This window comes from Typopeltis vanoorti, unplaced genomic scaffold, assembly GCF_054136105.1.
Source record: "Typopeltis vanoorti isolate ZY-2024b unplaced genomic scaffold, IOZ_Tvanoo_1.0 HiC_scaffold_24, whole genome shotgun sequence".
In the NCBI taxonomy this organism is placed as follows: Eukaryota; Metazoa; Arthropoda; class Arachnida; order Uropygi; family Thelyphonidae; genus Typopeltis; species Typopeltis vanoorti.
Window position 1 is genome coordinate 4,525,831 of NW_028328064.1, and position 26,919 is coordinate 4,552,749.

Below are 26,919 nucleotides of genomic sequence, written 5' to 3' on the forward strand. Positions count from 1 at the left end.
AGTTGTCAAACTACATCCTGCAGACTACAGACAAGAGCATACAAAAGAAGATGCAGGTAGCTTATTATATCTGTACACAAATGCTAGAATATCAGAAACAAAGGAGTAGAGTTTATTGCCTTTGGTTAATATGTTGGGACCTCAGATTGTAGGCATTAGTAAGACCTAGTTATCAGAATCAGACACTAATAACTAGTATTGAGTGTAAAGGGTACAGTATTTTTAGGAAGGATAGACAGGATAGAAGAAGGTGAGTGCTGCTAATGATATCAGATGACTTTAATCGAGTTAACACGTTCGCTGCCAACTACGAGTATACTCGTAGTTGGTAAACCAGCTACACAAACCAGCTACGAGTATACTAGTATGACGCTTACCGCCAGCAATGAGATTACTGTACTGATCTTGAAGAAGTGAAAATGCTTGGCTTGTGGAGCTACCATCAAAACTGTATATTCTCATAGATGGTATATGCTCTGCACAAGCCAACTACGAGTATACTCGTATGACGCTTACCACCGGCAAAGAGATTACCGTACTGACCATGAAGAAGTGAAATTGCTCGGTGAAACAGACTATGCTGAAGTAGTGTGGCAGCGAACGTGTTAATGTAGAGCGACCTATGATTGTAATACTAGGCTTCAAACTGGTCCAAACCAGAAGAATACAAACCCTCAATCCCTCTCTCCTTGTCAACATTTCCATGACAAAGCCCATTCCCATCATTAACATAGTTGTATAACATTGTCACTCTTACACTCACATTCATACGATTCCTCCCTTTATAATTTAGTTTCCCTGACTCTCTGTGTTAGGTCTCATATCATTTATTAGTTTTTCTAGACTCCTGATACCAAACGCATTCAGGTGTAGGCCGTCCTTCTTATACAAATCCAATCTTCCTTCAAACTCACTCCACACATCGAAAAACTCACATTCATTCCTTCTTCTACATAGCCTATGCATCAAATCGTTTGCCATCATAGCCTTTCTTCTTAATTCTTTTTTATTATAGCGAGGTAAAATACTGATGATTTTCACTTTCTCACTCTTTACTCTCACCTCTTCCAACAACCCTTTCATGTCCTCTCTCATAGTGAACTTATCGCTAGTTAAATTATTAGTACCTACTACAACTATGATTTTGTTTACTTTTCTTTTCTGTTTTTGAATTGCTTCCTTTTATATTCTTAATTTTACCTTCATGTATAGCATGTTTTATTATAGAGTCACCATACCAAATAAATTCTTTCTTTTTACTAACAACATCACTTACCTGATTTTTGTTACTTTCTGACTTACCTGTTTCCTTGCTTTGTTGTTTCTTATTTTCTGTTTAATTTTCTTTTTCTTCCTCTATTCATTTAAAAGCCTCTCGATTTTTTGCAATTCCTGTGTCGTCTCTCTTATGATCTACTTCAACTATTTTGGAGGTTAATTTATTTTCATTAACCTCCATAATTAGCTCATTAGAGAGGCTAACTTTTTTGTTCTCGCCTGTAATGCTTTTTTTAACATTACATTTCCTGCCCTTTTTTGGCACCATTTCAAACGTATACTAAATATTGAAATATTTTAATAAAAATATGTGACAAAAAAAATTATTAATAATAAAATAATTTTCTAAGGGAAAACACAATAAAAACAGACAAAAATCACCAATTTCACAGAAGTACTAAAATTCGCTAACCAACCACAATGTATCCTCGAACCAGCAATTAAATTCCAATTAAACTTCGAATTGGAAGAAGAAGAAGAAGGCACTGTGGAGGCAATAAAAGATGAGTAAACATAATACTCAGTTGCATGAAGAGTATTAAGAGCAGGCCAGGAAAGTAACTCAGTTGGTATGGACACTAAAAGTGCAGTTTCATTAAAAATTATCATATCTGGCCAAGAAAAATCCCAAATAGTATTTTTCAAAGGGATGAAAGATTGTAATAGATAGATTGTGTTAGAGGATGTAGTCAAGGTATTTAGTGAGACAGTTCATCAGGGTGTTTCATCCTCATCGCTGTGAAATTATGAGATTTCATGTTGATAGAGGATACATTAAAATCATCTAGAGATTGACTAAGGTGGTAACTGGTCTTTGGAATGTTGGATATGAAGGTAGATTAAGGGAATGAAATTTGCAAAACCTTGTGAATTTCAGGAGGAAGAGAAGGAGAGGAGACATATGTTCAACTAGCTGGCCAAGAGTTGTTAATGGAGATAAATGTGGAAAAAATTTTCATAGAACAGGAAATAGGAGTATTTCCTCATCAAAAGAGATCTTAGTTCATAGTTTAAGCAACCATCTCTGGAAACTGTATAAGAAGAGCAGGAACATCGAGAGAGTGAGGAGCAGCTTGTTTGTATGGAGAGTGATTGATAAGTGGAATGCAGTGCCTGACAATTTGGTGAATGCAGACGTTAAATGAGTTTAAAAGACAGTTTGATGGGCTTTTTGTATGATGTGTACCCTCTGATGAGCATTTTAATCTCCATGGAGGCCTAGTGCTAATAATAATATTAATAATGATAAAGATGTAAGATAATTTAGTGTTGCAGTATTAACTACTTTCTCAAACAGCATGTAAATGAAGAAATTTCATTTCAATGCATGTTGGATTTGATCATATCATCAAAAGAGATCTTAGTTCAGTCCCATGGTATCAGTTGCTGAATGAGAAGAATATCAGCTATGTATGAGAAGCTTTGAAAATATGCTTCAATTATTCAATACCTGAATGTGTTCCTTAACTCTAACCATACTTGGTCTTTGAACTGAAATGATTGCAAAACCTTAAGAAGATCTGTAAGAGGAAGATGATATGGAAAAAACATTGTGAGAATAAGGATAAGAGGAGTTATGTAATATATAAGATGCAGGCCACAAAGGTTCTGAGTATTGTATGAAAACTAAGCTGGAGTTTGAAAGGAAATTACTGTGTAGTCTAAAAGCAACCCAAAAGGATTGTTGGGCTGCAAGTCAGAAAGAATGAATGTTGAAGAATAACATTACTGAATGACAGACACTATACTTGTATACTGTCTGCATTCAGAATCATTATTATTATTATTACTACTACTGAACAAGACCACATGGAGTCAAAGATTCATCTAGGAGATCCTTTTATCTTACATACAGCTCATCATACTGTGCCCTAAACACACTCAAATTCTCTGCAGACACCACACTCTCAGGCAAGGCATTCCAGTCATTCACAACTCTGCATGCAAAAAACCTGCTTCTCACTCTCCTGCTCACGCATTCTTTATACAGTTTTCAGAGATGACTCTGGTTCTCCCGTGATCTCCCACTGTTTTCTATAGAACCTCTCCAACATTGATCCTATAACAACACCTTACTAACTTGTAGGTCTCTATCATATCTCCCCTCTTCTTCCTATCCACTAGACTCTGCAAGTTGCATCTTCTCAATCTTTCCTCGTGCTCGACATTCCAGAGGTTAGAAACTACCTTAGTCAGTCGCGTCTAGACCCTTTCCAACATCTCTTCATCCGTCTGAACACCAGGTGACCAAATCTGGGCACAGTAGTCCATGTGTGGCCTAATCAAAGCCTTATACAATGGAACAAGAATCTCCCTACTTCTACAAGTCAGGGTCTTCTGCATCATTCCCAGAAGTCTTTGTGTTGTCTTCACAATTTTGGCAGTGCATCCCCTAAATTTCAGATCCTTATCCACTATCACACCAAGATCTCTTATTTCCTCCACTTCCGACAGTATATCCTCACCAAGCATAAATTCTGCATCCCATCTTTGTTTCCCAAATTTCAAAACCTTACATTTTACAACATTGAACTCGCATCACCATTCCTGTGCCCAATCACTCAATTTATTCAAGTCTTCTTGTAAGGCCACAACATCTTCTCTACTCTGCATGGTTCATCTCAACTTTGCATCATCTGCAAACAACTGAATATCTCCATCCAAATCTTCACCAATATCATTAATATACAAGTTAAACAGTAATGGCCCTAAAACAGATATCTGAGGCACACACCAGTAGTGACTTTCCTTTTCCTGGATATTGCTCCCCCATACACAACTTGCTGATACCTATCAGATAGCCAGTCTCCAATCCAATGGACTAATATAATATCCAACCCCATCCGCTCTAGTTTGACTATCAACTTATCATGTGGTAATCTATCAAAAGCCTTTGTGAAATCTAAGTACATTACTGTGTATCCCTCTCCTCTGTCCAATGAATCAGTCACCTTATTGTAATAAGTAAATGGATTACTAAAACATGACCTCCCTTTAGCAAATCCATGCTGTCCATCAAAGACAATACCATTGTTGTCAACTCAATTCTGGATCCTAGTTCTCTCAAGCTTCTCCAACAACTTAACCACAACACCTGACACAGATAGGCCTATAGTTTGATGCTTGAGTTCTATCATCTCCCTTATGAAGTGGCACAATCCTTCCCTCCTTCCACTCCTTAGGAATTTGACCCAGTGTAAGACTCATATTAAAAAAAATATGTCAAGGCAGGTGTCAACTCCCTGGAACATTCCTTCAGAATACATGGTGCAGTGGCTCACACGGAGTGGGAGTCAAAGGGGCCCTGGCTCCCCCAAAGGAAAAGGGAAAAAACACTGAAAATTTTCCAAAAATCTTTTCCTAATTATTAAAATTCATTTTTTAAATTTGTGTTGTGTGGCATGTCTTTGATTTCTATACTACTTATGAATTAGCGATCATTGCAGATGCATAGTCATAGATCGTATGTGATGTGTAATGTGTATTCTCAAATCATCTACCGAACTCCCCCTCCCCCAAGATTAAACCCCGAGTGCACTACTGACATGGTCATATATTACCAAGTTGCACAGCCTTATTAACATCTAGTTTGCACTACTCCCCATACACTTCTTGCACACTTACAGTCAGTCTCTCCTCCTCATCATCAATTGCTCTCAATTTCTCCGTGATGCCACATTCAGAAGAATGAAAGACCTTTATGAATTGCTCATTAAGTCTCTCCACTATATCTTCTGTAACAGCTGCCCTTATACCATTTTCTCCGATCAGTATCATCCTTCCATAATCATCCTTTTTTTTTTTTTTTTTGCTGGCTACATATCAAAAGAACTCCCTAGGATTCTTTTTAGCCTCTATTAGCTAACTGCTGCTTATACCTCACTTTTGCTACCCTTACCAACCAAGTCACCTGCCTTGACTGTTCTTTGTATACCTCGTGGAATTGGTTATTACCACTTGTCTTATGCTGCCTGCATAATGATCTTTTTCTCTGTATTGCATGCTTAATTATTCATCCATTTCACACCTATTATTTAACCTTCTGATCCTTGGAATACATTTAGACATTTCTTCTACTAGATAATTCTTGAAAATTCCCCAAGCTGCATTGATCTCTTTTCCAGCTAACTCCTCATTCCATGCTACAACCGCAAGCTGTCTCCTGAACTCTTCATTATCCCCCCCACCCCTTGTAGTTCCACATATACCCCTTTCTCAAAGAGATCCTCACACTTTTGGCAACCACCCAGGTAATCACTTCATGATCGCTCTCACCATTTGATGGGTGATTGGGCAGTTTTTATAATTACATTCTCTGATGAGATGATCAAGTCCATGATCCTCAATCCTCATGTGTTCTCTGTTACATACTGTCTGAGGTAGTTGTCCCTCAAAAACTCAAGAAACTCATTTTCTTTCCTTCTATTTGCTATCTCATCATTCCAGTCTATATTGCTATAATTAAAATTGCCCATAATGATCACCCGTTTCTTATTTGCTTTGCTAATTTGATTATACATTTCATAGTCACTACCATCCACATTTCCTGGTCTATAGCAACATCCAACCAAGTATTTCATTTCATTCACCTATATCTCACACCATATTGCCTCAAAACCACTGGCACTATTTCCCCTCTTGCATCTTTACTTTGTATGGACATAACACTTTCTTTATCATCAATAGCACTCCCCCTCCCTTTTTACCCTTTCTATCCTCACGAAACTCATCATACCCTTCCATTTCTATTCCTGTTAGGATGTCATCATCATCGAACCATGTCTCACTTATTCCAAAAATTTTGGATGAACAGACTCAAATAATGCAACCATTTCATCTGCCTTGTTTCTTACACTTGTAGCATTTGTATACAAACACAACAGTGGATTCCTGGATCTACAGCTAGTTCCACTGATACCACTCAATTAGATGCTGTTGTCTGAACAATTGCATCTGCTTACTGATTCAAACTGTTCTGAAAATGACATAAGGGATTTTCTGAACAGTCATGACTGTTCAGAGAAACAGTGTTTGATTTGCTAACATCAATCAACCTAGTGTATGTAACATTGGATACAATACCACAACTACATTGGATATAAAGATATAGGTTCATGAGAAGGTTGTAAATCTGTTGCATAACTTGCATTAGCTTTAGTGAAAGATGTTATATCAACTCATATGCTGAAGGAATATTCAGCCAAAATGGTTAGACCCTTGACATGTTTGTACAATTTGAGTCTCAGCTCTAGAAAGTCCCATAGAAATGGAATGAATGGTCCATTTACAAATAAGATGCAAAAACTGATGTGTCTAACTGCTGATTGATCAGTATCCCCAGAGTTTTATTGAATATTTTGGAGATGTTGGTAAGAACTGGCAAATAGAAATGGGTTGACAGATAAGTTATAGTTTGTAAGAAACAACATAGATTTAGTAAAAGGAGTGGTGTGTAAACAGTTTGCTCATAATCTATAATAATGCTATAATTGATTTGAATAAAGGGGATGGATACACGTTGGAAGTTTATTTTTCACTTGGTTAGACTATAATAAATTTAGTTTAATCCTTTATCCAAGTGTAAGCAAACAAAGTTTGCACCTGAAAATATCTTCAGGACTGGGGTAAGGTAGTGCAACACCAGGCAACTCCGAGCAAAGGTGGGCCGAGCATTATTATAGTCTAACCAAGTGAAAAATAAATTTCCAACATCTTTCTCTAAATCCAGAGTAATTCAATAATAAGGTGGTACACCTGTTGGCAACTTCTATAGGTAAATATGACCGCTCCTATTGCTTCTGCCTTAGTATCTCCATGGTTGGGGTCTGCTTCCCACTGATGAGACCTCAATAAAGGTTGAAACCGGTCTGGGTAGTGGCCCTTACCTTAATGCATAGCAGTATACATGTCTGCAAGGAGATGTGCTTTGCATTATGGGAGATACTAGACAAGGAGTGATGAGAGCTCGGTCCACCTTTGCTCAGAGTTGTCTTGTGTTGCACTACCTTACCCCAGTCCTGAAGATATTTTCAGGTGCAAACTTTGTTTGCTTACACTTGGATAAAGGATTCAACTAAATTTATTATAGTCTAACCAAGTGAAAAATAAACTTCCAACACCTTTCTCTAAATCCAGAGTAATTCAATAATAAGGTGGTACACCTGTTGGCAACTCCTGTAGGTAAATATGACCTCTCCTATTGCTTCTGCCTTAGTATCTCCACGATTGGGTTTGCCTCCCACCGACGAGACCTCATTAAAGGTTGAAACCGGTCTGGGTAGTGGCCCTTCCCTTAATGCATAGCAGTATATGTCTGCAAGGAGATATGCTTTGCATTATGGGAGATACTGAGACAAGGAGTGATGAGAGCTCGGTCCACCTTTGCTCGGAGTTGTCTGGTGTTGCACTACCTTACCCCAATCCTGCAAACTTTGTTTGCTTACACTTGGATAAAGGATTAAACTAAATTTATTATATGTTGGAAGTTTCTTCACTCACTAATACTATAAATTAAAGATGCAAAGAAATTGCATTTTTGGTTTAATCTTTTATCCAAATGTAAGCAAACAATGTTTTCATGTGAAGTATCTTCATGACTGGACTACTTCTATATATTAGGTAATGATTTCACATCAGTTGCCTTAGTATCCCATAATTGAGTGACTGAGGCATTGGTATGAGGAGTAAGCGAGCAAAGGAGTTGGTAGTGGTAGTAGGGACAAATGACTTAACTGGGAACAAGGAGAATGTAAGATCGGTAAGAATTGTCATCAGCCCAAAATTCTTGGAATTAGTGAGGCATGGTTGGATGAGGATGACATCGTGACAGGAATAATGTCGTCATGATATATATCATGAAGACAGAAGGGGTAAAAATGGAGGTGGAGTGCTATTGATGATAGAAAAAGAGTTATGTCCATTCAAGGTAGAGATGCAAGGGGAGAAATAGTGGTGATAGTTTTGAGGCAGTATGGTGTGAGATAGGGGTGAATTGAATGAGATACATTGTTCGATGTTACTACAGACCTGGTAATGTGGAGGGCAGTGACCAGGAAATGTATAAGCAAATTAGTCGAACAGATGGAAAAAGGGTGATTTTAATTATAGCAATATAGATTGGAATGATTATCAACTGGAAGTAAAAAAAAAAACGAGTCTCTCGAGTTTTTGAGGACCATATGAGGACTTCTGTCAGGAAAGGGTATATGTTGAACAACAAGGCTGGTGATTATGAGAATCTCAGGAGACAGATTGCAGTTGTAGAATGGATTGAGGAGTTAGCTGGAAAGTAGATCAATGCAGCTTGGAGGATATTCAAGAACTATCTAGGAAGCAATCTCAAAATGTATTCCAAAGCTCAGAAGGTTAAATAAGATAGGTGTGAAATGGATGAATGAGGAGATTAAGCAGTACAGAGGAATAAGGCATTATGGAGGCAACATAAGAGGAGAGATAATAATCAATCCATGAGGAATACAAAAAAAAAAAAAAAAAGACAAGGAGGGTGACTTGGTTGGTATGGGTAGCAAAAGTTCAGTATGAACAGCAGTTAGCTAATGAAGCAAAAATAAAATTCCTAGGGTGTTCTGTAGTTCAGATATTTAATAAGGAGTCATAAAGGTCGTTCATCCTTGTAAATGTCACATTGTGGAGAGTTTGAGAGCAGTGAATAATGAGGATGAGAGACTGTCTGTAAGTGAGCAAGAGGTATATGAGGAATTGAGCAACTTGATGTTAATAAGACTGTGAGACTTGATGATATATCACCACTTATTTTGAAGGAATGTGCCAGGTAATTGACATTCCTTGATATATTTGTTTAATGCGTCTTACGTCGAGTTCTGAAGGAGAGGAAGGAAGACAAGATTGTACTGCTACATAAAGGAGGTGACAGAATTCAAGCATCAAATTATAGGCCAATCTGTGTCAGGTGTTGTGGTTAAATTGTTGGAAAGGCTGGTGAGAATCAGGATCCAGAATTGGGTTGACAGCAGTGACATTATCTTTGATGGATAGCACAGATTTGCTAAAGGGAGATCATATTTCTTCATCTACTTACTTATTACAATAAGGCAACAGCAGCATTATTGTAATACTGCTGTTGCCTTATTGTAATAAGTAAGTAGATGAATATTACAATAAGGCAACAGCAGCATTGGATGCAAGAGATGGATACACAGTAATATTTCTTAGACTTTGCAGAGGCATTTTATAGATCAACTTATCATGTAGTGATCTATGGATTACTACATGATAAGTATCAACTGATAGGTATATGTATACTGATAGGTATCAGCAAGTTCTGTATCCCAGAAGAGAAAAGTCACTAGTTATGTGTCTCAGGGGTCTGTTTTGGGGCCATTGCTTGAAGGCAATATCAGTAACCTGTAGGTTACTGATATTGCAGAAGATTTAGATGGGGATATTTAGTTGTTTGCAGATGATGCAAAGTTGGGAAAAACTATGAATAGTAGAGCAGATGTTGTTGCCTTACAAGAAGACTTGAATAGACTGACTGAATGGGTATGGAAATGTGGATACCAGTTACATGTTATGAAATGTAAGGTTTTAAAACTTGAAAACAAAAATTGGATTAGAATTTATACTTTGTGGGAATATATTGACCTCTAAAATCTAGAGGACACATTGCCAAAATTGTGAGGACAACACAACAAATTCTGGCAATGATGCAGAGGACACTGACTTATAGAAGTAAAAAGATTCTGGTTCCATTGTATAAGGCTCTGATTAGGCCATATATAAAATACTGTGCACAAAATTGGGTAATCTGGTTTTCAAAAGGATGAAGAGATGTTGGATCGGGTCCAGAGGCAATTGACCAAAATATTTTCTGATCCGGAATGTCGAACATGGGGAAAGGCTGAGAAGGTGCAATTTTGAGTCTAGTGAATAGGAGGAAGAGGGGATGATATGATAGAGACGTACAAGTTGGCATGGGGTTGTTATAGGATTAATGTTGAAGAGGTTTTTCATACAATGGTGGGAGAACAAGAGGTCATTCCTGGAAGCTGTATAAAGAAGGTATGAGCAAGGCAGTGAAAAGCAGGTTTATTGCAGCAGCGGTTTGTATGTAAGTACTGTGACACTGCAGCACCCTCTCTCTCTATGTTCACTGGGCATCTACAGATGCCGTATGGTCACTCCAATGCTCGATGATGTTCCACACCAGGCCTTGCCATGTAGTCCTGTTATTTGCTTTTCTGGCAGCCTCACCTCTCTGAAGATCAGTCACTCCACACACGCCATCCATCCATCCATCCATCTCATTGATGGTCTACCCCTGCCTCTTTTTCCAGGGACTTTACCTTCTATTACTGTTCTGAGAAGTCCTCCTTCCATCCTTTCTATGTGTCCAAAATATTTTAACTTTCTTCTGTCAATATTCTTAAGGAGCCTTAAAGTTCTACTAATCTTTCCTAACACCCATTCATTTGTACGCGTTTCAGTATATGATATCCTCAACAGCCGTCTGTAACACCACATCTCAAAAGCAGATATCCGTTTCTTATCTGACTTCTTTAGGTTCCAAGTCTCACATCCATAAGTCACTGTTGGAAAAATAACTGCATCTAAAATCCTCAAATTTGTTCCCATGGAGATAGATCCACCCTTCCAGATTTTAGACAGGTCTCTGACTGTTGTTTTAGCCATTCCTAACTTTTTTCTGACATCTTCTGAACAGCAATTCTTCACATTAGTAATGGATCCCTCAAACTTGCTGACTTCCTCAATTCTTTCTCCATTAAGATACACTTGTTTCTCAAGAGCTTCTCTGTTTGTTTTTCCTTTGAGAACCATGATCTTTGTCTTGCTAGAATTGAGTTGAAGTTCTCTGTTATTACTGATCTTGTTAACTTTGTCAAGAATTAGTCCTAGTTCTTCCATGTCATTACAAAGGAGTACTGTATCATCAGCGTACCTCAGATTACTGATCAATCTACCTCCTATCGTAATTCCTGTCCTGAACTCATCCAATGCTTCATGCATGATGTCCTCTGCATATATACTAAACAAGTGAGGAGAAAGTAAACATCCTTGTCTAATTCCTTTTCCAACTTGAAGCCAGTCAGTCAATCCAACACCTGTTCTTACTGTGGCTTCTTGCTCCTTATACAAGTTGGCTATCAACCTGATAGTGTGTTGAGGAAAACCCATTCGTTTCATTGCAGCACCCCCAAGTTAAAAACAAAAAAAATTAAATTTTGTTGTATTTTTATAAATAATAACAATGCTTACAACATTATATAAATGCAGTACAACATGTTAAAGTTATAGCTTATGTTTCGACATTGATTGAATAGTTAATAATTGGAATTGTTTGATTAATGCTTTAGATTACGAAAGAAATGCACTACAATCTAATGCAGTGTCGGTATTATCACATTCGGTCAGTTGCGGCTAGACTCGCCACATATTCATTTGCACTTGATTTTATATATTACATTATATAAAATTATTTGATATATATTACAAAGAATAAATATACCTAATATTTTACTACATACAATATTGAATATATATAAAGATAATGAAATAAAAATAAATGAAAAGTTGTCTGAAAAACAATCTATAAACCAAGAAGTAAGACAGGGATGCCCTCTGTCTCCAACACTTTTCAATATTTATATTAATGAAATATTAATACATGGAACACCTTAAACAATCAAGGTATAGACATTTCCCAAAATAACAAAATAAATACGCTATTATTTGCAGATGATCAGGTAATAATATCAGATAAGGAAGACAATTTGCAAAGAGCAATATATAATTTAAACGTTATAGTAGAACAGTTTGGAATGAAAATTTCCATAGATAAAACTAAAACTATGGGATTTTGTAGACAAACTCCAGTTAGCAGCAAAATAGTTATTAATAATAAAATTATAGAACAGATAAATTCTTTCAATTATCTTGGATGTGAAATATATGAAGAAGAAAAAGACAAAATTAAAAACTTCAAAATTTTTACAGATTATAGGCCTGATAAATAGAACATTCAACCCAAGTATAGTACAAAAAGAAACACGCTTGAAAATATACAATACTTTAGCAGTGCCCACATTATTATATGGCAGTGAAATTTGGGCAATAAACAAACAAGATAAACAAAGAATAAAAACAAGTGAAATGAGATTTATGAGAAAAACTGCAAAATACACATTATTAGATCAAAAAAGGAATGAAGACATTTTAAAAAAACTAAAAACAAAATCAATAGAAGAAAAACTAAACAATTATAAACAAAAATGGATTGACCATGTAAACCGAATGCCAACACCCGACATCCTGAACAAATACTAAAATATGAGCCAGATGGACAATAAGACCTCAAAAAAGGATACTGGATGGACAATAAGACCGGAACAGACCAATATGGTCTATACCCGTAATTAGTGTTATGATGATGACTTGTCACTGCACGTAACAAGTGAATCTCACACTGCTCATTGAATAGCCTCGCTACAGATAAATTCCATGCTTGCACACGTTATTTCTGTGAGATACAAAACTTTTATTATTAGCGTGTGTTCGTGGTCAGGGTGAAATATTTTTGGTAAATCTTATTTTATTATGTTAAAATAACACATAATTATTTATTTATACAGGCCTGTGTAGCTCAGTGGAAGTGGCGCTTCCACTCTGCTTGGTCTCTCGAAATTAGACTTAGATTCAAGTCTAGTCACCGACTGGAGGAACTTTTTCTAAGCCTATTTTCGACCAGTTCCCAAGTTAGTCGATCTCTAACATGGACAAGCAGGTTTTTCCTCCTGGAAACTCTGGTTTTTCGTCCCATAAACTCAATCGACTGTAGTGCTCACATTATTTCAGACAGTAACCTATCTTGTTAGGGTTAGGTACCAAGAGAATGGCAGCACTTGTTTGCCAGCCTCTTCATCGGTGGCTGCCTATAATTAGTGATAGACATGGGCCAGCTATCTCTGATTGGCTACCGGTGGAGTTTGAATTGCCCACTCAGTCTCCAAAAGCTAGATAAGGCATAAAGGCCTCGCCTACTCCCTATAAGGGAATAAAAGGTGTTAGTTGATTTATTTTTTATTGTTCATTTATTTATTATAGATACAAGGTCGAATTATGATGAGCGTCACTGTTGAAAATATGAAAAGAATTATATTTTCTCATTTATTGTTACATACAAAATTATCATTACATGAAACAAATGCACTGAGATCTAACGCAGTGTCAGAATTATCATGTTCAGTCAGTTGTGGCTAGACTCACCGATATTCATTTGCACTTGTCACTGCACATAGCAAGTGAATCCGACACTGCTTGTTGAGCAGTGTCGCTACAGATAAATTGTATACTTGCGCACGTTATTTCTGTGAGATACGAAACTTTTATTATTGGTGTGTGTTCGTGGGGAGGGTGAAATATTTTTGGTAAATCTTATTTTATTCTGTTAAAATAACATATAATTATTTATTAATTATAGATTTATTAATTCAAGGCTCAGTTATGACGAAATTTTGCCAAGGCAAAAATAGAAGAATGGATTTTATTTTCAAATAATATTTTTAATATGCAAATTTACTTATTAATAAATTGGTTACTGATTAGGGAAAAAAATGAAGTATTTTTCTTATTTTGAATATGCAACACCCTCCACTTAAAATTTTCATGGGCTGCCACTGCTCAATAATTCAACTATTTCATCTGCTTCAGTTAACTCCCTACCACTGGCATTCATCAAAATTATTCTACTATAATCATTCTTTCTTTTACTTGCCAGATAACCAAAGAACTTTTGACTTGCACTGCTAAGTTCCTCTGGTACTCTGATTTTGCCACCCTCACTTAAAATTTTCACCGGCCACCACTGGTTTATTGCATGGAGAGTTATGAATGATTTGAATGCATTGCCTGAGTGTGTGGTGTCTGCAGAGAATTTGAATATGTTTAAAGCATGGTAGAATGAGCTGGGTGTATGACAAATAGGACTTCCTAGATGAGTCTGTGATTCCATGAGGTCTTAGGATGATAATAATAATAATTATTATTATAATAAAATTAGTAATATAAAGAACACACCCTTTCAGATGCGTATAATGTACACATTACATTATGGAAAGAACTACTACACAGAGTGGTTTCAACTTTTATTGAAGTCTCAGTGGGAGCCAGACCCAGAAAAGATACCAAGGTTGAAGTAATGCAGAAGACATATATTACTAAATTCACATTAATTCACACTAATTTGCATTGAAATGACTTTACATCAGTTACTACAGCAGGTGATGTGAAATCATTAGTCTCTTTATGTAAGTAATCCAGTCATGAAACATCTTCATGCACAAACATTTAGAAGCAAACAATGTTTGCTTCTAAATGTTTGTTTAGAAGCAAAGAATATATGTTTGGAAACAGAGAATGTAATTTCTTGGCATCTTTAATTTACGCTGTAATATTGTTGGGATTCACTGTCATTTAATAGATACCATGGAAAGGCTGATGAATGAATTGGAGGATATGGGGTTGGAATATATACTGCTGACTTGGATAGTCAGGTGGCGCTGATGTACAGGTATCAGAAGGGTGGGGGATATCTGTCATCAGATTAAAAGTGAGCAGTGCTGTAACCCAGGGGTCATTCCTTGGACCACTGCTGTACATTGATGATATTTGGAAGTACCTATCAGGATTGTAGGTATTGATAGGAAGGACTCTCAGAGAATGCTACTGATCTACTTCATTTATAGAATTATTTGAATAGACTGGGACTGTGGGCAAATGATGCTCACTCTCAGTTCAGTATTAGTTATGTGTAAGGGAATGCACTTTGGAATAATAAGATTTCCAAATGTATATTATATTGGTGGGATCACTGCATAAAGCATCTTCACCTGGAAAAGGCTCCAGAATGAAATGAGATATCACCTCCATACTTTCCCTAACAAATTTTTATTATTAGATAGGAGTGTTGGGAGTCTACTGAGTGATCCTAACATGGTACCCTGAACCTAACCAATGGTTATATGTTTGGAAAGCTCTATTAAAACTCTGACATTAATTAGATTTAAGCCAGACAAGGCCTACTGATTGCAACATCAACAATTAAGCCTTGAGATGTACCCATGTTTAGAACACAACTGTGATTAGCAGCTTAATAATAAAATTGTAATAATAATAAATGCCAGCCTGGTTGGCTGAGTGGTTAGTGTATCCGCTCTCCAGCCAAAAGGCTGTGGATTTGAATCCCACTGTGGGGACGGATGTTTGTGATTGTCTGTGAAAATACTAGTGGTGGTGGTGGTTGGTGGTAGATGGCGTTGGTGTAGATATGAAAGTAGTTGGTGGAGATGGAAACTTCTGGAGTAGATGACCTCCCTCGAGGAGTCTTCGGACTCCCTGGAGGTGTTATGTAATAATAATAATATTATTATTATCATGATCATCATCATCACCATCATCATACTTGATGTTTTTTACTTTGCACTCCTCAAGGAAGATCCATTTTAAATGTAACAGTATCTGTCATTCATGCATTCAAGTGCTGTTTCTAATCTGGAGGTTGGCAGTCATGGTTTTCTGCTCCTGCTCATCTTGAATCTAAAAATCTGGATGGTGCTTTTGGATGTCTGCTGTCTGTGTTCTTCATATAATGACATCTTAATCTCTTCTTCCTTGTAGGTTTTAGTGATGTTCATTGTCAGTTTTTTCTTGTATATCTCTTAAGGATTTTATTTCCCTCTTCCCAGCCTTATTCAGTAAATTTTGTATGCTCCTTCAATAATTGTTTGTTTGTAATCTCTTCTATCCAGTTGATCCATATCATTCTTCTTAGTAACCACATTTCCAGAGCCATCAGTATTTTTCAATAGTATTTTTGGGGTATATGTTATTATAGTATAAATATAGCAGGTCATCACTCTCATTCTTACATTTATATTGACTTTTCTGTTAGTAAGCAGTTGATTCATGTTAAGCTTGTTCACATTTTCCATCAAAGTGATTATATCTCCTCGATATATGAATTTGCTGCTACTTCTCTTGAGTGAATTTTGAAGTTATGTTTAGATATTTTTTTTATCCATTCCTTTTATCTATGATTATCATTGTGTTTGTTTTCTTGTTATTTTTAGACCAAATTTTTTATAGCTCTGTTAGTTTATTAACTGTACTTATATACTTTTAACAAGTAAATATAAGAAATGATAATGATATTTAATTTACAAATATTTCAGCTTGTATTAATAATCCATTCTCAGTGTCAGAACAGTCAAACAAGGTAGAATGCTAACACTGGATTATTTCAAAAAGATATTACCACAGTGGGAACACATGATTTGACTACATCAAGATATAAATATGATACATAATCTAATGATAACTAAGGTAAATGAGACTCCCATATTTTAGTAAAGACACACTCGTTTTGATTTAAGCCATAGCGAACTACCCAAACTTCATTCAAAACATTATGGGTCTTTAGGTAGTTTTCAGTATTGAGACCACATTGTAATATAAAGAGTTTATTAAAAATAAACAATTAAATTGTTTATGTTTAGTAAACTCTTTATATTACAATATGGTCTCAATACCGAAAACTACCTACAGAACTGCTTAACCACAGAAACCTATGTCTTTATCAAAAATATGGGACTGTGTCATTCCCCATAGTTATTACTAGTTTTTTAAGTATCATATTTGTATCCATCATGTGTTCTGCTGCTAATATCTTTTGAAATAATCCATTGTTAGCATTCTAACTTGTCTGATACACTACATATATTCTTAACCTGTTCTCCTATACTGGCATACTGTTGAGGTGACTGCTCCTCTAGGTAATTCAGATCACAGTCTCATCCATGTTTCATCTCTGTAGAATGCCCTCCTCGCAGTCACTCACAAAACCTTATGTATTTTTGCACTACAGCAGTGTCAAGTGAGGAGATCTTTGCTTTGACACTTTTCCTTCTCTTTTCCATCACCAGATTATTGTTTTCATTCTCCTGATCCAGTTACTTGTTGTGATCTTGTTACATAAATTATTCATGTTGGAATGAGGTCCTCCATTCCCCACTCTTTTCAAAATTCTCACCCTATATCCATGCCATGTTTTTCAAAAAGTGTTCTTCCAGAGGTGGTTCAAGAAAAGAAAGCAGTTTATTTTGGTGTGAGACAAAAACTACGTTTTTTTTTATTTTTTATATTGATCCCATACACAAGAGATTGAAGAACCTATACACTAAGCTAAGAGGTCAACAGTGGATCTTGATAGGTGGAATGCATACTGGTGGTCACTGATTGATTGATGGACTTCTAGATAGTGTAGATGTTGGCTGAGGGGATGGCAATTGGTCAGTAGTTTGGTGGTGGACTTCTGTCTCCCTTTTTTGGAATAGGCTGAATATGTTATTGCTTCCATGCATTGGGATAAGTACCAGCTATGTATAATAGATTGTTGAGATGCTATAGGACTAGTGTTAGCTCTCTACCTCTACAAGATCCAAAGTACAGTTGACCCTTGAACAATGCGGGGGTTAGGAGCATCGACCTCCCACGTTCATAACATACCTAACCTTGTCTTAAATTTTTTAGATATTTCTAAGCTATGCAGTTTGTCTGCAATTTTTTTCAAATTGTTGCAAATCTTAAAAAAAATTTCCCAATTTATTTATTCATAAAACCGCATATAGGTGGATCCACGCTGTTCAAACTTGCATTCTTCAAGGGTCAGCTGTATTGGGTAAATGAAGAGGGTTTTGGGAATAGGTAGATGAATGATTTGCATTAGGTCATTGCAAAGATTTCTGCATCTTCTCTAGCTTAGTTGATGGTGTATGGCCATTGAGGTCACCTAGGAAGATGACCTCACTATTTGGATGGTTGGATTTTCATATGCTTGATTTTAATGGAGAGGAATGTGAAAAGGTCTGAATCATTATTGGAGTTTAGAGAATGGTAAATGCAGCACATGAATATTACTATATGGAGGAAAGGAAACTCTGAACCACAGAAGGTCCAAAGTAGGGAATTCTAAACTAACAGGTGCCACTCTTGTGACAGTAGGAATTGTGTAGTGTGTAATTTGGAGTTGGACAGCAGGATGTAGATGCTATTTGGGTTTCTGTCAAAAGTAGGAGGTCTGTCTGTTCTGGATGACTGTTAGTGCTGGTGAATGTCATTTTTGTTGATATTAATGCCACAGATGTTGGTGAAGTGGATACAAAAGTACGATTTTGGCATGGGTTGTATGTAGTGATTTGTTGCTTTGCAAATTTTTTTTATTGGAATTAGTTTGTTAGTTTGTTTGTGGGTTAGATAGGAGGATAGAGCAGGGGGGCGTGCAGTGAGAGAAGATATACTCCTGGGCATGACATTCATACAGAGTGACCAGTCTCTTTGCCTTAACATGGTCTTGACAGTGCCTCCCACATATCACTACTCAGACTCCCTCTCCAGGTGTAACCTGGCAGAGTATGTGGCAGCAGGATTATGCCCCAGTTGACTGGGAAGTCTCTTAACTCATTACTGACAGTTTTGGCTCATGCACTTACTGGTAGCTGGCCTGCAGCACCACCATTAATGTACCCTTGAAATAGAGGAGGTTATGAGTCTCTAAGTGTGTATAGCATGGCCGTGAAGGGTATCACTCTCATTGTATGGAGAATGGAGGCGGGGGGGGGGGAACTGGGATCCCTGCTCTGGAGACCAAACATGATGTATGCCACTTCAGGCCTCCAATAAACTGGGTGATGGTATTTCACTCAATGATGAAGGTCATCTACCACCTATCTAATTGGCATTTTCTCCGACCAGGAAGGTATCTCTTTATAGTGATAATACTTGTTGGTTTTGCTAGAGTTTCTTTTGTGGAAATTTGATTTGATTTTGATTTTTATGGCTCAAAGACATCAGAGGTCATACTATGCCAGGACACAAGTCACAGCAGTACATATTGTTACAGACCCAAGAGCACAGAGGGTGTGGACCAGGAAATGTTTAGACAGTTGAGTTTGGCAAGTGCAAGAAGAATGATTGTTATGGGAGATTTTAACTACAGTAGTATAAACTGGGGAGAGGAAGATGCATGTAGTAATAAGGGAATGGAATTTCTAGAATTCTTGAGGGACAAATGTCTTAGGGAACATGTAATAGAGGGAACAAGAGATTCAAGAGTTTTGGATTTGGTTATAGCATCAGAAGAGTTGATAATAACTGAGATGGCATCTCTCCCACCAGTTGGAGAGAGTGACCATATGGTTTTGACTTGGAAAATGAATAGACATGCAGGAGTATCAAAGAGACGGGAACATATGTGGAATTATAAGGCAGGTGATTATAATAGTCTTAGATGTCAACTTGGGGAAGTTTCATGGAGGGAGGAATTGGAAGGCCGGAATATCATTACTGTGTGGGAAATTATGAAAGAATATTTATTAGCAGCAATGGTAAGTTGTATATCACAAGTGAACAAGCGGACACAATTTGGAGTAAAGTGGATGACAAACAATATTAAACAGGAATTGCATGCGAAAAAGAGGCTATGGAAGAGATATAAGGAGACAGGTGAAGAGAAGATGATGCATGAAGAGTAGAAGACACAGGCTAGAGGAGTGACTAGTATGGTAAGGGAGACAAAACTGGAATATGAGAGGAGATTGGCCCTAAGATCCAAAGAAAATCCTAGGGAATTTTTTAGATATGTGGCCAGTAGGAGGAGAAATGACTGTGGAAGAATGATATTGTGGGATAAAAATTGGAATAGAGTGACTGATGCAGAGGACATAGTGGAATTGTTCAATGAACACTTTATTGGAGTATTTCATCATGGAGGAGTCAGTTTTAATCGAACCTGCCCAATCTAGAGGGATTGGGCAGGTTCGAGGTTTAGAGGTACAGGAGGAGAGTGTGTTTCAAATACTGAGTACTCTGGATGTCAGTAAAGCTGTGGGACTGGATGGTATTTCAACACGAGTTTTGAGAGAATGTGTGAAGAACTAAAGAGCTCCGTTGACCTGGCTTTTCAATGAAAGTCTGGCTGCTGGAAAGCTGCCCATGGAATGGAAGGACGGTAAGATAGTGCCATTGCATAAGGGCTGTAGCAGACTGGAAGTGTCTAATTATAGACCAGTTTGTGTGTCATCAGTAGTTAGTAAGATCTTGTGAAGGACCGTATACAGCATTGGACAGATGAGGGTAATGTTATCTTGAGAGTCAACATGAATTTGTAAAGGGGTGCTCTTGTTTTAGCAATATGCTAGTCTTTTATGATAAAGTTACAAGAGCATTAGATGAGGTAAAGGAATATACTGACATTTTCTTAGACTTAGTGAAAGCATTTGACAGGGTGCCACATGATAAGCTGATATTTAAGTTGCAGCACATGGGTCTGGATGTCATATTGGTCAACTGGTTTCAGGATTGGCTGCCTGATAGGTATCAGAGAGTTGTGTATGGTGGGTCAGTTTCAAGGAAGCAGAGAGTTACAAGTGGGGTCCCACAGGGCTCAGTACTGGGACCTGTATTGTTTAACCTTTATATCAATGACATTGTCAGTGGATTGCAAGGGGATATTCAGTTGTTTGCCAATGATGCGAAGCTGGGAAGGATTATTAGTAATAGTGCAGATGTGGCAGCCCTGCAAAAGGATTTGAATAAGCTAGATAGATGGCCAAATGAATGGGGTGTCGGTTTAATGCAGCAAAATGTAAGGTCTTGAGGTTTGGGAAACATCGATGGGACAATGCATACATACTCTATGGGAGGAATTATACTGGAGGAAGTAGGGGGAGACAAGAGATCTGGGATTAATGATTGATAGAAACCTGAAATTTAGGGGACATATTGCAAAGGTGGGGAAGGTAACAGGTAACACAGAGGATTGCTGCAATAATGAGGACGCTGACCTGCAGAGATAAAACAGTTATCATTCCGTTGTATAAGACCCTGATCAGACCACACTTGGACTATTTTCTCAGATTTGATCCCCAGGATTTGAAGGGAATAAATTAACTATGGAAAGGATACAAAGGCAGATAACAAAGATGGTTTCAGGACTGTACCATGTTAGTTATGAGGATCGGCTGAAGGAATGTGGACTGCAGAGTTTGGTGGATAGAAGAAGGAGAGGTGATATGATTGAGACTTTTAAACTGTTGAGAGGTGGGTTACAGGGTTGACACTGGGGAGTTCTTTTGCTTGGTTGATCAGCGGAAAGGAGTGATGACAAGAGGCCATCTCTGGAAGTTACGAAAGGAAACTGTGAGCAAGAGGGTGAGGAGTGGTTTCTTTGCATGGAGGGGGGTTGAACCATGGAATGCATTGGCTGATGGTGTGGTGAGAGTGAGAACGGTCAATGAGTTTAAGAAATGGTATGATAGACTTTGTGTTTCTCAGGCGGGGACCTCCCCTCAATGAGTCTTGATAGACTTTGTGTTTCTTAGGAAGGACCTCCCACGATGACTCTTTTAACTCCATGGAGGCCTGAATAATATTAATAATAATATGGTAATTGGTTAGTAGGGCAATCACATATGTCTGTGCCCTTGGCAGATTTCCAACTTTCAACCTCTTTGCTGTAGAGCGGATACACTAACCACTTGGCCAACCATGCCAGCCTTCTTTTGTGGAAATAGGCCACATCACTTCTAGGTGGGTTTGACTTGACAGCAAGAGGCTGTATATTGCACATTTCCTGCTTATTAAAGGCACAAATTCAATCTGCACTAGAGCAAGCTATATTTGCAAAACTATCATTAATAAGGCTAAGTCTGACTTTGTAAGAGCTAAATGCAAAAAACCTGTTACCTGTATCAGTAGTTATGCCTTCTGGTCCCTAGCAAAAGCTGTTCGATGCAATTTGTATCTATCTGTGCTTCCATCTCTCTCTCTCTCCCCCAATTTGTAGTATTGCAACTTCACCATAGACTGACCTGGCATCATTCTTTTCTTTCACCATATTAAAAAAAAAGAAAAGAAAGAAGCAAAAAGAATCAGTTGCTCTTTGTATATGCAGTGTATCTACCAATAAACTATTGCTCTTACCATATTGTTGGCTAAAGCATTGGAAGAGCTCATCGACAATCAACTTCTTTGACACCTGAAGAAATGTCAGCTAATCAGTGACCACCAAAATGGATTTCACCAATCAATATAACCAGAGCAACAATATATTTATTTAGATTTATTGTCATGTTTAGTACTTCAGAGGTGAAGAGAAGAAAAAAAAAATCAGTGGAACATATTGGGAGAGAAGATTGTAGATGCCTATACAAAAAGCATTTGACATTTCCAGGGCATTTAGGGTTTGATATTGAGGGCTTCTCAGCAAATTGCAATCTTATGGTCTGCCTAGCTCCCTTTGTAATTGGACTGCCAGTTTGTTCAGTATCAAGCTGTTTTTGTAGTGAGATTTTTTGACTAATGCAGGTGTTCATTAGCACGCACGCTGTTATTTCATCCATTTTCTTCTTTATGTATATAAATGACCTTCCCTGACTGACCTCAAACCTCATCCACTGTTTAACTGATGATGGAACACTATGATCCTAATCCTATGATATACCCAATTGCAATGCTTAAACATCTCACATTTTGTCAAGCTTAATCTACAATAAGTGTCCTCAGCACCATCTCCACAAATCCTTCAGTCGGGCAATAACAACCTGGTTACCTTCATTGCTTCCAAATCACAGTTTTTCTTTTTTTTATCACAAAAAAAAATTGCATCAGTTCTTCTTCCCTTATCTTTGATAATGCTCAACTCAACTCTGTCTTTTCCTTGTTCTAATACTGCTGTCACATTTGGTGAGCTATACCTAAAACTTCAGAAAATTCTTGGTGCTTTTTAGAAGGTGATTTGGTTAATTGATGAATGATAATTGATGGTCAGTTTCTGCATTGTCTCTTCCACAGATATTTTATTTTCATTGATTCATTTCTGGAGAACTAGCACCCATTATGTCCTCCATTCCTGCTAAACCTATAGAAATATGAGCAACAGCTGCTAACAAGCTTTTAAAGCTTTTACGGTTGAAATGCTAGTTCACTGAACTTGCTATATTAATTTATCTTATATTCCATATTGCTTAATTCTATGGCACAGCCTTCTGCAATAAGTCCCCAAGGACTACAACCTCCAGATTTTCAAGAGGAAGATCAAGAGATTACTTTGCTATTGACCATAGTCTACTTGCAGCATTTATTTGCTATAGGTCTTTGCATCTGTGAGAGTAATGTTAGGGAAAAAAAAAATCTCAGTGAGTTTAGCTTTTTTCATATCAGGATATTTGTCACAGTGCATCAAGTTAATTCATCTATATATGGATTAATCATTATTTCATAGCAAAAACTTCCATTCTTCTTCATTCAGTAGATCTCTTCCTTACTTCTCTTGTTCACTACTGCTCTATAAAATTTCCAGGGATGTCTCTTTCCTGCTTTCTGCTCTTTGAAAAATTTGAATTGTCATTTTATACATTATTATAGAAATAGTTATGAATGAAATTTTAATAATTCTTTTATTTTTAATGCAGCTATTAATATTCTTAAAATAATTTTTATGATTGTTTATCTAGACTGGAAAGCATTTCCATCAGACTTCTTTGCTCATTAAAGCTTTCAACTACAAATTTCGCCTTGATCTGGAACTGAATACGTAAGTGATTAATCTAATAATTTATATTTCTTTTGAAATTAAAAATATGCAGTATATAGATTCTGCAGACTGAGATATGTAAAAGTATGAAATATATTTTGTATGACATATGACATAATGTGACTAAAAATGTTCCTCTATTATCATGACCAGAATGTGAAATGATGTCACATGACAGAATTTCATGCCAGCTGGGGCATTGCCTGGTTAAACGCCCAGCTATTTTCATCAGGGAACCAAAGTGAACAGTGAAAATTCATCTGCTACAACAAATCCTAGAACATATTATTATTATTATTATTATTATTATTAAACAAGACCTCATGGAGTCAAAGACTCATCTCGGAGGTCCTTTTATCACACACACATCTCATCATACTGTGTCTTAAACACATTCAAACTCCTTGCAGACACCACACTCTCAGGCAAGGCATTCCAATCATTCACAACTCTGCACGAAAAAAACCTAACTCATATCCCAACTCAATATCAACAGAGTTCAAGATTGGCACCATCAACACAAGATGTATCAATGGAAAATAAATGAAACTACCAGAAGACTTGGATAAGTACTAGATAAACATAATAGGTGTTACCAAAACAAAGAAGACAAAAATAGGTGATATGTTTCTAAGCAACAAATGCAAGATGCTATGTTTAGACCAAAATAATCAGGAAAAAGAAGTAGTAGTTATAGTATCAAACAATAAATATGAGAGTAATCATCTTGAATAGCAGGCAATAAAAAGTAGAGTGATGTGGGAAAATATTATTATTATTATTACAGGGTACCAAAAAGGTCTTAGACTCATCGAGAGAGGCTCTAAACATCATGTTAAGAACTATCCAACATTTGAGCAGTATCTATTGTACTTTTCTTTGAACTCATTCACAGTCATAGCACCCACAACAGACTCTGGCAATCTCTTTAACTCATTCACTACCCTCCAAGCAAAAAACCTGGTTCTAACACCCTTACTAACTACATTCTTGCTCAGTTTTCATGGATAGTTCCTAGTTCTCCCACCACTGGACCTATTCTGAAAAATATCCTCTGAATTAATTTGGTAAAAACCCTCAGTAATTTGTATGTCTCAACCACATCACCCCTTTTCCACCTATCTACCAGTTTCTATAACCCACAAATCTTTAACATGTTCTCTTAAGGTTCATTCCATAGACCTGCTACCATCTTGGTGACTCACCTTTGGATCCTCTCCACCTCCTCCTCATCATCATCACCAAGAAACCCTGGCTCCCAGATCTATGCACAGTAGTCAAGATGGGATTTTATCAAGGCTCGATAAAGAGGAACAATAACCTGCTCGTCAAAGTATTCTTCAGAAATCAAGTAATCTGACTACCTGATTTAGCCACTTTTGCTATATGACCTCTAAACTTTAACTCCCTATAATAAATTTAGTTTAATCCTTTATCCAATTGTAAGCAAACAAAGTTTGCACCTGAAAATATCTTCAGGACTGAAGTAAGGTGGTGCAACACTAGGCAACTCCGAGCAAAGGTGGACCAAGCTCACATCACTCCTTGTCTCGGTATCAAACTTCCAACATTTAACTCCCTATCCACTAACACTCCCAACTGGCTTTTTCAGTTTCCTGGAGTAAAGTTCCACTAATGTGGTAAAGATTAAAGCTGGTAATCTTTTCACTCCAAAATGCATAACTTTACACCTTGCCACATTAAACTTACATCCATTCTCCTTTGCCCAGTCTGCCAATCTATTTGAATCATCATGCAAAATTTTGACATCATCTATATTAACTATTGCTCTACCAAACTTTGAATCACAGGCAAATATCTGAACAGTTCCTCTCAGATCTTTTCCTATGTCGTTAACATACAAATTAAATAGTAGTGGTCCTAGAACAGAACCCTGCGGCATGCCACTAGTCACAGGCCTTCTTTTGGATTCTACTCCTGAATAAACTGCTCTCTCCATCTCTCCATCAGCCACCCTCTTATCCATCCCCATGTGCTGTAAATAGTTTACTATAAACTACAAACTATAAAAATAGTTTACTGATTAGAATTCCATGTGGTATTCTGTCAAAGGCTTTGCAAAGTCCAGTAGTATCACTGTAAACCGTGTATAGGTAATCCAACTCAGCTGTCACTGTATTATAAAATGTGAGCAAGTTACTGAGGCATGACTTATCCTTTACAAAACCATGCTGCCCCCCATACACACACACAGTATCCCATTTCCATTTATTCATTCCTGTATTTTGCTCTTGACTAACTTCTCCAATACTTTGACAACAACTTTTGATATGCTGATCAGCCAGTAATTTGCTACATCAGTCTTGGATCCTGCTTTGTGCAATGGAACTATTTTTGCTTGGAGAGTGGTGAATGAGTGGAATGGGTTGCCAGAGTAAGTTGTGAGTGCTAGTTTCTGTTAATGGGTTCAAGGAGAGATATGATAGATTGTGTGGATAGATTGGGTCACCTGCAATGGGTCTTCAGACTCCATGGAGGTGCCTGTATTATAATAATAACTAATTATTATTGAAGAAAAATCAAATAGTTCAAAAACAACAACCAGACCTTGAAATGTAAGAAACTTTGCACGGGAAGTAATTTCATGACTGGGCAACTCGTATATAGAGGCTAATGACATCACATCACTTGCCTTAGTATTTCATAATGCAAAGCATAATTTCTTGGCATATTTAATTTATAGCATAACCAAGTGGAAAAACTTTCAACATCTATCTCTAATTTATAGTATTTTAGAAATAATGTGTGATATCTTTTGGCTACTTGTATATGCAATATAACTTCTGCATTACTTCAAGTTTGGTATCACTTCTGGGTCTGACTCCCACAAGCAAGTTTGCCCTCTTAGTCCACTGCTCTTTGCATTGGTTCTTGAACCTTTCTTACAAGAAGTTGACAATACACATGCTGTGCGAGGAATAACAGTTCCATCAACTATAAAGGAAAATAAGGTCAGTAAACCCTCAATTTAATGG

At 37.1% G+C, this 26,919-nt stretch overlaps 1 protein-coding gene across 2 annotated transcripts in view; it reads left to right on the forward strand.

The window, feature by feature from the left end:
* LOC150092192 (disintegrin and metalloproteinase domain-containing protein 11-like) overlaps positions 1 to 26,919 on the forward strand; it is a 1,236,934-nt gene that overhangs the window by 184,356 nt on the left and 1,025,659 nt on the right. For both annotated transcript variants that reach the window (XM_090415260.1, XM_090415259.1), the window contains exon 4: positions 23,844 to 23,923. In XM_090415260.1, coding sequence (XP_090271386.1) covers positions 23,844 to 23,923 — 80 coding nt within the window. The remainder of the gene's footprint in view (positions 1 to 23,843; positions 23,924 to 26,919) is intronic.